Source organism: Aquarana catesbeiana, linkage group LG02 (assembly GCF_042186555.1).
Source record: "Aquarana catesbeiana isolate 2022-GZ linkage group LG02, ASM4218655v1, whole genome shotgun sequence".
NCBI classification, from domain to species: domain Eukaryota; kingdom Metazoa; phylum Chordata; class Amphibia; order Anura; family Ranidae; genus Aquarana; species Aquarana catesbeiana.
Window position 1 is genome coordinate 96,145,269 of NC_133325.1, and position 12,737 is coordinate 96,158,005.

Genomic DNA, 12,737 nt, shown 5'->3' on the forward strand with positions numbered 1-12,737 from the left:
TTGTACCTGTACCTTGTACCACACAGCTCCTGTCAAAAAGCGGATTCAATCCTGAACATTTAACACTTCCGTGACCAAAGGTTATTGCTGCCTGGATTCCCAGAGCAAATTTACCAGCATCAGTATGCTTTGGGTAACTTGGCAATAGCTCTATGACTAATCCCCCCGCCTAAACTATTTTTTTTACATTTTTCTTAAGGAAATATGTGGGTGGGTGCAGCGGGAAAGACACAGAGTCCGGTTGCAGATAAACTCAGAACTTGTATTGCAGAAAATGCCAACTATAAACAACCCTAGGGGTGAGAGCGCCACTAAGACCCCTTTCACACTGGGGTGGCGGGTCCTTTAGCAGTAATGCGCCGCCAATTTTAGCGACGCTTTAACGCTGTTTTAGCAGCGTTTTTCAGCCGCTAGCGGGGCGCTTTTCAGGCGCTTCGGAAGAGCTGCCCATTAATTCTAATGGACAGGGGTGGTTTAGGAGCAGTGTATACAGCGCTCCTACACCTCCCCAAAGATGCGGCTTGCAGGATTTTTATTTTCCCGTCCTGCAAGCGCACCACCCCAGTGTGAAAGCAGTCAGGATTGCACACTGGGAAAGCAAGGGAGGCAGTTTTCAGGCGCTTTACAGGCACTATTTTTAGCGCTAAAATGCCTGAAAACCGCCTCAGTGTGAAAGGGGTCTTAGGGTAACACTTACCGTTCAGCTCTTGGCAGAGAAGCTACGGGTTAAAATGCACTGACAGCATCAGCCTTCAGAGGGGGGGAATATGGCCTGGCCGGTCCAGTCCCAAAAATGAGGCTACAGTACAGAATTGTGAGTCTGTCCTACTGTCTACTCATCTAGAACCTTTCCCTCCCGCCATCACTTTCCCAGACAGGTACTCTTTCCCTACTCTAGTCACTTTGCAAAAATGCACACCCAAAACCTGGTGGTAGGAACCTATTAAAGACTCTGCTGACCCAAAGATGGCACCCAAGGGTCACCTGGATGTCACTTGTAATGTCAGCCTGTGCCTAGATGCTTTGTTTGCTCCTCACTATCACATAATCAATAATGTTGTGATATTTAATTTCCCTTTTAGTTAATGTGTACTCAATTATCTTAATGTTCTTTGTTTTATATCACCTCTATCTATGGCACATATTTAAAGTGTTACAAAACCCAAAACAGTAAAATCAGTCTATTTATGCAGTAAAGCATGCTTGTTATACTCAAGGTGGAACCTAAGGGTTTAATCCCCTGCATTGTGTAAAAAGGCTGTTTGATTCTGTCTTCTCTGATCATCCCCTTCTTCCACTGTCCCCAAACCATCTCATGATAGAACAGAAGCTAGGGGACAAGCTGCACATGCTCAGTTTGGTGTGTATTGCTAGAGAGTTTTTTTTTTTCTTGGGAAAGTGCATGTGATCAGCACAGGGCCAATCAACACTGTCCAAACTAAGGGTCAGGGGTCATGCAGCCTCATAGGACAATCAGAGGAGAATGAAAACTCCTCCTACAAGCTTTAACCATTGCTTGTCCAGACACTGATAGAAGCCTCAAGACTGCTCGAACTGCTGATGAGAAAAGGTATTTAGCAATTTATATTTATTAAACTATTACATTTCCATATTCTGTGTAATGTGGGAGATCCGATATAGTGAATGCAGGGTCCGGGGTTTAGTAATACTCTAAACATGGTGTTATTGTGGGACAGCTGAAGAAGTTTTTATATGATAATATAAAATAGAATGATTCTTTATGGTACATTACAGAGTTTGCCCTAGCTCCTACTATTTGCCAGCATTATACAACTTTACCAGGACAGTCTACCTCAAAGTGGTGGAAAAGTTTTGGTTCTATACTGGATGTTTAAACTATCTCCAGGTACACCAAATAATATAGCATGAAAACAGTGCAGCGCTAGGAATGAAATGTTAAGTATTGACATATCAACATACCGTTATATACAAAATAAATTGTGATTAGCATATACAAAAAACTCTAACACCATCATCTTATTTATAGTGTCTCTAAATAACGTGCACTGTGCAAATTGTGAATCAACATTGGTAGTATAGTCCCATTGGTGATTAAAACATTAATTCATTAGTATATAATGATGGGAAGGAATCCAGGAGTGTAGGGCTAAAGCAGTCACCACCATGTGTGCATCCACCACCCAGGGGAGGACCAGAAGGATTTGCCCCCTTACTGACCAGGCCATTTTTTGCGATACGGCACTGCGTCATTTAACTGAAAATTGCACTGTCGTGCGACGTTGTGCCCAAACAAAATTTATGTCCTTTTTTTCCCACAAATAGAGCTTTCTTTTGGTGGTATTTGATCACCTCTGCAGTTTTTATTTTTTGTGCTATAAACAAAAAAAAGAGCGACAATTTTGAAAATAAAACAATATTCACTTTTCGGTATATTAAATATCTCAAAAATTAAAAAAAAAAAAATTTCTTCATTAGGTTAGGCCAATATATGTATTCTTCTACATATTTTTGGTAAAAAAAGAAATATATTGTAATAAGCGTATATTGACTGGTTTGCGCAAAAGTTATAGCGTCTACAAAATAGGGAATAGATTTATGGCATTTTTATTCTTTATTTATTTTTTTACTAGTAATGGTGGTGATCTTTTTCGGGACCAGTGACATTTATACAGCGGGCAGAGTTAAAAATAGCCACTGATTACTGTATAAATGTCACTGGAAGGGAAGGGCTTAACACTAGGGGTGATCAAGGGGTTAAGTGTTCCCTAGGGGAGGTGTTTCTAACTGTGGGGGCAATGTACTGACTAGATCAGGAGAGAGATCGCTGTTCCTGATCACTAGGAACATCAGATCTCTCTCTACTCCCCTATCAGAATGGGGATCTGTTTGTACACATTGACAGATCCTCATTCTGGAACTCTGAGGATTGATCGTGGGTGGCCAGTGGACATCGTGGCCGCTGGCCATGCGCATCGGCTCCAGCGTTGCGGGTGCACCCCCTATCGCTCTTAAAGCGGCCGATGTACACCTACGGCGATTCGCACAGCCGTGCCAATCTGCCGCAGTATAATGACAGTGGCTGGCCGGCAAGCGGTTAAATACACTTACCAGAAGGTAGCATCAATCAGGCGCAACACACTCCTGGTCCCTGCATTCTGAGCGTAACACAGTCCTGATCCCTGCATTCTGAGCGTAACACACTCCTGATCCCTGCATTCTGAGTTCAACACACTCCTGATCCCTGCATATTGAGCGTAACACACTCCTGATCCCTGTATTCTGAGCGTAACACACTCCTGATCCCTGCATTCTGAGCGTAACACACTCCTAGTCCCTGCATTTTGAGCGTAACACATTCCTAATCCCTGTATTCTGAGCGTAACACACTCCTGATCCCTGAATTCTGAGCATAACACACTCCTGATCCCTGAATTCCCTGCATTCTGAATAGGGCCTTAAACTAGATTCACACCTATGTGCTTTTTAGCGTTTTTTTTTGTGTCCACTGCGTTTGGGCTCTATTTTGGGGTTAACAATGTATCATCACCCGCAGTAGATTACAAAGGCAAGGCATTTTGAACACTATGAGGGAAACACACGTGGAACATGCCTTTCTGGTATCACGTTCTGGTGTGAACCAGCCCTAACAACAGGACACTGGGCCCGGTGATCTTTGACTTCATCATTGTTGTTCAAGTAGATTTCCATCTCTCTAAGGTTGCCTACCCCTGGTCTAGTGCTTTATTCTCACAGTGTGGTCCCAAACCCACCCAAAGGACACTAATGGCACTCCCAGGGGGTGGCACTTGACACTGTGAATTCTCTGTCTTCCCAGCCCCTATAGGGCCAGACAAGGAAGCATTGCTTAAAATGAGGATGCACTCAGCCCCTTGGAACCCTCCATGCCAGGGAAGTACTCCTGACCCAAACCTTACGTGATGCATGCTATATTCAGATTCCTTGCCTATCGGGACGGTCCCTCAGAACCCCCATCATACCAGCAGGAGCTCTATACAAACCATCATTCCAGGCATAAGGCCAGAATGACTGTGGAGCACCTGTACTGGACACTGATAAGAACAGATATTACACTTGATCTTAACTTAGCACATCACATGGCACGGTGTAAAAAAGGCAGCCGACACATTCAAGGGATAACACTTTCAGAATGGTCGAAAGGTGTATGAGGTTGTTGTATAAATTACCAAAACAAATTCCACCCACAGTAAATTGGGTCACTTAAAGTGGAGAAAACCTTTAGGCCCCTTTCACACGACAAGCCCACTCAGATCTGCCTGTCCATTTTTCAGTCGGATCCGAGCAGGCCATCCATTGACTCCTATGGGGAGACGGATGTCAGCAGAGATGTGTGCGCTGACACCCGTCTGCCATCCGATCCCCTAAATGACAATACGTTTGCCATCTGCCTTGGCGGATCGAATGAGATCTGATGAAAACGGACATGCTGTCCGTTTTCGTCCGATCTCTCCATAGGGATAAGCGGCGCTCCGACAGGTCCCTCCCCGCTCAGTGAGCAGAGACGGACCTGTCATCCACCGGCTCAGCAGAGATCAACGGAGCGATCTCCCGCTGAGCTGGCCGACTCCGCTGAGCAGATCCGCCTCATGTGGAAGGGGCCTTATTGCCTGATTCACACCTATGCAGGTTGCAGTTTGCATATTTCAATACATGCTTTTCATCCATTGAAGTCTATGGAACCAAAAATACTTGGCAGGAGCAGGAGGCAGTTTGTTAATGAAGAGCTGGAGAGCGGTACAATAATGAGTGTCTGCAGGCAACAGTGAAGCATGGTGGAGGTTCCTTGCAAGTTTAGGGCTGCATTTCTGCAAATGGAGTTGGAGATTTGGTGAGGATCAATGATGTCCTCAATGCTGAGAAACACAGGCAGATACTTATCCATCATGTCATATCATCAGGAAGGTGTGATTGGCCCCAAATGTATTCTGCAGCAGGATAACGTCATCAAACATATATTGATTTGATTTGGATTTCTTTTCTGTTCGCTCACTTTGCATGTTGGTAATTGATTAAAAAAAAAAACTATTAACACTTCTATTTCTACATGTATTTTTAATGAAGCGGCTGATCTACTTCCAGTGAATGTTTGGTGAATGTCACCTCCACTGCTTTATAAATAAAAGCTTTTTTGTGTTCAGCAGGGTATCTCCACTTTATTTGACCAAGTAAAGAATTTATGATACAATGATTGGGCCATTAAATGTTAGATTAAAAGAAAGTTTTGATTTTTTTTTCTCATCTATGGCCAGCTTTATAGGAAATATTGAACCTTGGATCAGAAATAAAGTACACACTGCTGCCATGGATTGCAAATAACAAATGTAATGTAGACTTTGTGTTAGTCTTGGTACTGACAGTGCTGAATTTAATGGTATACTGACCCCTGCTGGTTTTTGTGGTATAGCAACCCAAAAAACAAACAAAATATAAGCACTCGATTGATTCTTTTAAAAACACCAACCAATCAATTCAATTTCGAAATCATACTATCGTTACTTGGATGATTTTTACATTAAGACAAATATTAGAATTCTTTATTATTTTGTTCTGAGGCCTGCTCCCCCCTATTTATGTTTATAACTATAACAACCAACTTTATAAAATAAAATATGTGACCTAAAGCTTGTTCATCCGAAGCTGACCATACACCATGCAATCTGATTATACAACCTCCTTTAGATCCTCAGGATCCCTGTCCTCAGTGACTGTTTTCCAGCTGTGCTGCTTGCCAGCCCCGTTCTGCCTGCTTTGCCATTTACAGAAATTGCCTTTTATAGCTAAAGGTACTTTTTTTTTTTTTTTTTTTAAGTTTCGGATGAAGTGGAGAGGAATTAGAACACCTGTCAGTTTTTATTGCTATCTGTGCCCCCAATAAGGGGATTCACCCTATTTGTCCTGTTTACCATTATCATTGATAGTAAAATAAAATCCAAAATTTTGGGTTGTCCCCAGAAAAGTAATAGAAAGGAAAACTTTCAATAGGGACACTAGTTTTGGTGACCTGGGGGTCCCCAAGGAATTCCCTTAATTTGCAGATATTTCCTCTCACTTCCTGTTTAGCTATGGGACAGGAAGTGATGGTAAATCTCTGCAATGGGACACAGATGGCAGAAAAAAAAAATCTGACAGGGGTTATAACCCTTCTTAGTTTTGCCTATAAAAGTAATTTTTAAAGCAATTTTTGTTTTTAATGAAAAAAGAAGTTATACTTACCTGCTATGTGCAATGATATTGCACAGAGGGGCCCCCTACCTACGGAGCCACCCATTCAGGCACACCCCATATTTGGACTGTGTGCATCTATAGACACACACAGTACCAGTAAGCCATGCCCCTGCCCCGTCCACAGGAATTTGACTGAAAGCAGCAGGAGCCAATGACTCCCGCTGCTGCCAGTGTCTCTTGTGAGATTAGGGAGTGGAGGAGCGGTGGCACAGTCGGGACAGTGCTGGATTAGTGAGAGGGGTCAGGTACGTGGTTAAGGATGGGGGGTGCTGTTACTGGGGTGTTTTTTACCTTAATGCAGGAAATGTTAGACCCTAGAACCACATTAAAGTTAATCTATACAGTTATACAGTTACAAACGGATATATGGAGCATATAACGCGTGTGTGTGTGTGTATATGTAGCACTTACCCCCGAAGGAGAGGCTGAATATTGTTATATCTGAAATTCACATTTACCGCTCAACCTTCACAGCCCATAGATTTAAGGCCTCATGCACACAGGCTGTTAAAATAACGTTATGAAAACGCCAGTATTTTTGCAGTGATTTCTCTTAACTTTTTTCAGCGTTTTTGCAATAGCGGTTTTTAGCGTTTTTGAGTGTTTTTCTGCGTTAGTGTTTTTTTTTTTTTTTTTTTTAAATGTTTTTTTTTTAATGGATCAAAACGTTAAAAAACTTTGGTGAACCACGTTTTTGAGCGTTTATCAGCGTTAGAGCATTTTTACAGCTGAAAAACGTCTCTCAGAACCCACTGGTCCTTGTTTTTTTTTTTACAGCTTAAAAATGCCTATGCCATTTGCAGCTCAAAAACGCCTAGGTGGGCATGAAGCCATAGACTACCATAGATAGGCCTTTTTAAGCTGCAAAAAAAGCTAAAAAAAGCAGCTGTAAAAACGTCCGTGTGCATGAGGCCTAAAAGTCACAGTCCTTAGTGCTTTTTCTCAATGCTTTATTCATCAAACATAAACTGGGATGGGAAAAGGATTTTCTTTGAGATGTTCTTCTAGTACATTGTCACTTTTCCATGAGACATACAAGAGAAACTGTGCATAATTGCGGACAATCAAGAAATAATTTCTCTATGATTTCTTCAATCAGGGACGATGGAAGTAGATTTGATAGAGAATGAGATGATAAAGAGTCACTCTGAATAACTTCTTCATCTGGATAACTTTTAAAGAACGATCCATATCTCTACATGTGTGCTTGCAGCTTCACCGCTACCTTTTTACCACTACTTCCCACCGACATGGTACTTCCAGGTTTAGCTAAAGGAGAGCAAATCTGGAGAACTCCTCCCACTTGACTGATTGGAATCCCGGGGCAATGCTGAACTCAAAGTCATAGGCCATCACCGCTCATCTCACTGACTTGTGCACCAACAACCCTCAGTCTCTGGCAGTACCTTTCCCTTGGGCTTTTACTCACGTGATCAACAGTCCATGTGCCACTCATAAACGATCGATCGCCCAGTTTCCTTCCGCTTAGTTGCTACTTCATCCGCAATGTTTCTCAGTTCCCTTTATCTCTTTGTGGCCCGTTCCCCTCCCCGCATGGGCGGCCTACAACATCCACGGCTACACACGGCAAGATGTCATCTGTTCCTCCGTGAGGACCCGATCTCCACCCTTCTCGCTATGGCGAAGTTTTGTTGGCTCCCCGGAGGGGAAACCTCCAACTCAGCCAGGCTGACTCTCCCACTCCTCAGAGCTGGGCTGCACTGGAACCAGCACTCGCACTCTGCACTCCCTGGCACCACGTGACCCCCCCTTTTTATATGAGAGTCCCGGGATTACCAAACAAATTAATGATTGGCCTAGACCAACACATAAACACCTGTCACTCAAAAAGAAAAAAATCAGCAATACAGGCCTGCTGCAAATAGCATCAGCCTGTCTAAATTTACCTAATATAATAACTAACAAGAAAGGTCACCTACCTAAAAGTAGGTGCCCGCTACATATATATATATATATATATATATATATATATATATATATATATATATGTGTGTGTGTGTGTGTATTACAACAATGCTAGGCATCAGCAGCAGAGCATTAATGGTGTGGTTACAGATCTGAGAAAATAAATCTGCTTTGTCATTATTCAGCTTTACCACATCAAGCAGAACTCTTCTAAAAAGAAACATCAAAGAGGACCCCAATTTGTTCTCTGGGTGAGACTGTTATTCTCAATGAAGAGAAGATGACAGAAGGCTAGAACCACCAAAAGACGCTAAAACAAAACCTGCATGTAAGTGAAAGCAAAAAAAAGTGTACTTAAAGTGACACTAAAGTTGTTTTTTTTTTTTTAAATAACAAACATGTTATACTTACCTCCACTGTGCTGCTCGTTTTGCACAGAGTGGCCCCGAACCTCATCTTCTGGGGTCCCCCGGCGGCTCTCGCGGCTCCTCCCCCGCATCAGATACCCCCATAGGAGAAGCGCTCTCCCGGGGGGTTACCTTGCTCCCGAGTGCAACATTCGGCGTCCATAGAGGCGCCCGCGCCCCCGCGTCATTGGATTTGATTGACAGCAGCGGGAGCCAATGGCTGCTATCAATCTATCCAATCAAGAGCCGAGAACCCCCTTGCAGAGAGACAGCGTGTCCTTGTGGGTCAAGTTTGAGGGTTCAGGTAAGTAAAACGTGGGGGCTGGGGGGCCGGTCATTGACAGGTGTTTTTTCACCCTAATGCATAGGATGCATTAAGGTGAATAAACACGAACCTTTACAACCCCTTTAAGCCAAACATGAATCAAAATTAGGCCAGTTCAGCAGGGACGAGCCAAATTTTGATCCATGTAAAAGCAGAGTGGTTGTACCAAAGTCAATTTACCAGTCGCTTTCTGTACAAATGCCTTGTTGGATTTTTGCCATTCAAACAGTGAGGGTTACAATGGGCACCCTGACCAGTCTGCAGTTACACAGCCCCATATACAACAAACTGGGCCACTGGATCAGTGTATTCTGACAGCAGGGAAGTATCACCTCTCACCGCTGTTAGAATACAATAGCTCAGTGGGAAGGATTTCCCCATCCATCTCAAATGTGTTCAGCCATGAATCATGCTGCCTTAGGGTGTGACATATGATCTCCTCCCAAAAAGGAGGGACCCTTCATTTCCCACAAGGCAAAAGACTCCTGACAGAAGCAAGGCACGCTAATGCCCTGTACACACAGTCAGACTTTTTGACCGGACTGGTCTGACGGGACGAATCCGTCGGACAATTCGACCGTGTGTGGGCTTCATCGGACCTGCAGTGGACTTTTTCGGTCGAAAATCAGACGGACTTTAGATTTGTTAGCTGTTAGATGTTTCAAATCTTTCCGACAGACTCAAGTCCGGTTGAACAAACCGCTCGTCTGTATGCTAGTCCGACGGACAAAAACCGACGCTAGGGCAGCTATTGGCTACTGGCTATCAACTTCCTTATTTTAGTCCGGTGGTACTTCATGACGTACAAATCCGTCGGACTTTGGTGTGATCGTGTGTAGGCAAGTCCGTTCGTTCGAAAGTCTGTCAAAAGTCCATCGGAAAGACCGTCGGACCTTTGATGCCGAAAAGTCCGCCCGTGTGTACACGGCATTAGGTCCACCTAAACAAATAGGCCTGCCAGACACCACTCCTCATGATCAGCCAAGGGCAACCAAGGAGTTACTCTGGCATCCCTAAGTCACCACTCCCAAGGCGTGCTTGACCCCATGAACTCTGCCTTTCCAGCCAGACAAGGCCAGAGGTAGCACAGTGTGAATAAGGAGGCACTGGGCCCCTCAGAATCCTCCACACCACCAGAGAAGTACTCTCGATCTCCACCTTGCCCAGTAGATGCCTAATACGGTTTCCTTTCAACATGAAAGATCCCTCATAATCCCTGTCTTACCATCAGGGATACTATACAGTCAGCCATCCCAGCCGTAATGCCAGAATGACGGCGGAGCACCCCTACAGGACACTGATAACAGATGCTACATTTGATCTTAGCCAAAAGTCTGGGAAGCGAGTCTACCTCCATAGCAGTGACACAGGGGTCGGAAAATGGAACAACTGCAGAGGGACATAGGCATCTCACACTTTTCAAATGCTGAAGAGCATTATGGAGGCTGCAATACTGGGACAGAAGATAGGAGACATGGGGACCTGGAGGAGAGAGAATAGGAGCTCCTATTCTGAAGGGACCTTCTATCTGCATAGACCTGACAGGGTCACTTTAACTAGAGTTTTGTGGCTATGTATATCTTTTAGTAGTGGTGTCTTTACATGTATTAGTCATTACTTATGGTTGTGTTATATTTTTTCCAGTAAATAATGGATTAGGTTCTGAGTGCTTGAGAGTTGATTTACCCCAGCCTACAATAAAGTACACTAAACAAGTGAAATGTGGTACCCCAAAAGTGAAGGCCTGCCACGCAGTTCTCTATCCATAGAATCACAGCACTGCAATTTCTGATCCACAGATATAATGTACATCTAGATATCTACCACCATCAAACAAGCTAAAAGCATGCAGATTGCCATTGCTGACGGCATTCCGAAGATGCTAGTTGCTTGGCCATTTTGCTGAACTACTGGTTTTTAGACACTGACTTAAAACAAATATGCAGATGAGAAAAGTCAGGAGCTCTTATCTATGTACTTTGCTTTCAGGTCAGCATAGCATTGAAGTTAGCAGTATGACAGCCAAGAAAATGACACTTTCAAAATTTAAACTAGGTTAAAAAAAAAAAAAAAGGTTCAGGAGGGCAGTATTTCCAATATGAAGCTGAGATTATGAACTCGGGCACATGACCTCAAACTAGCAGGCTACAAAAATGACTTTAAACCCCCAAACATGATATCTTTTCTGAAAGCAGATGCCCTGTAGAATAACAAAATAACAGTTGCAATTTTGTGTGCAACTGTTTATCAAATGCATATTTTCAAGGAAAAAAAAATGTAAAAAAGAAAAATGAATTTTAGTGCATACACACAATAGAAGACCATATTTTTGGTAAAATATAAAAGATGAGGTTGCATCTAGTGAATGGACACCAAACAAGTCGACAAATTGCTTGTGTCTGTGATAGTTCCTTTACTGATCATAAGTTTACTGTGAGCCACGGTGCTAGACTTATTACTCTCACAATGCCGTTCACAGCGATCCCTCACCTGTGTGCTGCAATCACAATTTACATACATGTGCACACCCTGTGAAGGGTTTCCAGTTATGGTTGTTTTCATGGCAACAGGGGTTACATAACATTTTTTTTTATTATTATTATTTTTTACTTTATTTATTTTAACTTTATTGCTTTGACATGGCAACAGGTTAACAAACCCCCACGTTATAGCATTGGACAGGTGACAGGTACTCTTTATGGAGACATTGGGGTTCTATTAGACCCCTCAATGTCTCCCTTGTCCTCCAAAGCACCTAACCAAGCACAGATCGTGTTGTATCAGCCAAGGAATGACAGCTATGAAATAGTCACCTCCGGTTCCATAGAGTGCAAAGGAGATCAAGGCACAAATTTTTCTTGGTCTTCTCCTGCTTGGCATCCTGAAGCCTTTTGATGTGATCCCCGGTTCCTGGGAAGAGCAGGAGAGCCTGGGAACCATGCAGGGTTGCCTGGGGGCAGGGTGGTGGTTGGGCAAGCTGATGCCAGCAGGGGGTGGAGGAAGAAATGGAGAACAAGGTTATGGCTGCTACTGTGGCCATGAGCTTGTGCTTAACACCTTCATTATCTGAATGTTCATCTAAACAGCTGAATTTGTTAAAGTGTTAATTTACCAAAGAAAGTAGCAGATATTTGGAACAGAATTCCAGCAGAAGTAGTTCATCAACCCTCAGTTCATCTAACATGCTTGGAACAAACAGAGATCTATACTTAAAACAAAAATGGGGCAGATTTGATGGACCCATTGGTCTTTTTCTGCCATCACTCTTCTATATTTCTAGGTTTCATATCCATAGCTGACCTGTATAGACTGAGGTTCCTCTGTATGAAGGATGAGGCCTCAAGTGGTCTCTAGCCACATAGCAGGAGAAGAGATTAATAAGCCCCCAGCACATTGAAATACCCTTAAGTAGCCTTTGCCAAAGGTTTTCCCTGATACTGCAACAGTTTATATGGGCACTAAATGTATTGCAGTGTAAGTACGTGAATTTGGTATCAGCTTCTATCAGTCACTGTACAGCAGAGCTCAGACTGGAGGAAGATGTGTTAGAAGAAGCCGATTGGGTTTGCTGCAGTGCAAGATGCATGCGGATAGAAGGAGAGAGCATAGCAACAGGGAAATGTGCTAATCATTCTGATACACTGTCTAACCACAGGGGGGGGGGGGAGACAAGACCTGTAAGTGTTATACATCTGCAGGAGAGAAAAATGTGGTCCCCTGCCCTGACACACAGGGCTGTGCAAATCTTAGGACAGGATGGACAGAAATATGTAGCAATAACTCTCGGTGGAGCTGCTGGTTTAAGCGCTCTGTTACCGTCACCTTCTTTACCT

General features: G+C 43.4%; 1 protein-coding gene across 2 annotated transcripts in view; it reads right to left on the reverse strand.

Moving 5' to 3' along the window:
- ATP7B (ATPase copper transporting beta) overlaps positions 1 to 12,737 on the reverse strand; it is a 158,042-nt gene that overhangs the window by 91,891 nt on the left and 53,414 nt on the right. Inside the window, exon 1 of one of the 2 annotated variants that reach the window (XM_073613248.1) lies at positions 7,676 to 7,977. The exons of the other annotated variant lie outside the window; for it this stretch is intronic. Coding sequence (XP_073469349.1) covers positions 7,676 to 7,702 — 27 coding nt within the window. The 5' untranslated portion in view covers positions 7,703 to 7,977. Of the gene's footprint in view, positions 1 to 7,675; positions 7,978 to 12,737 lie in introns of those variants that run through there. 2 annotated transcript variants of the gene reach the window in all.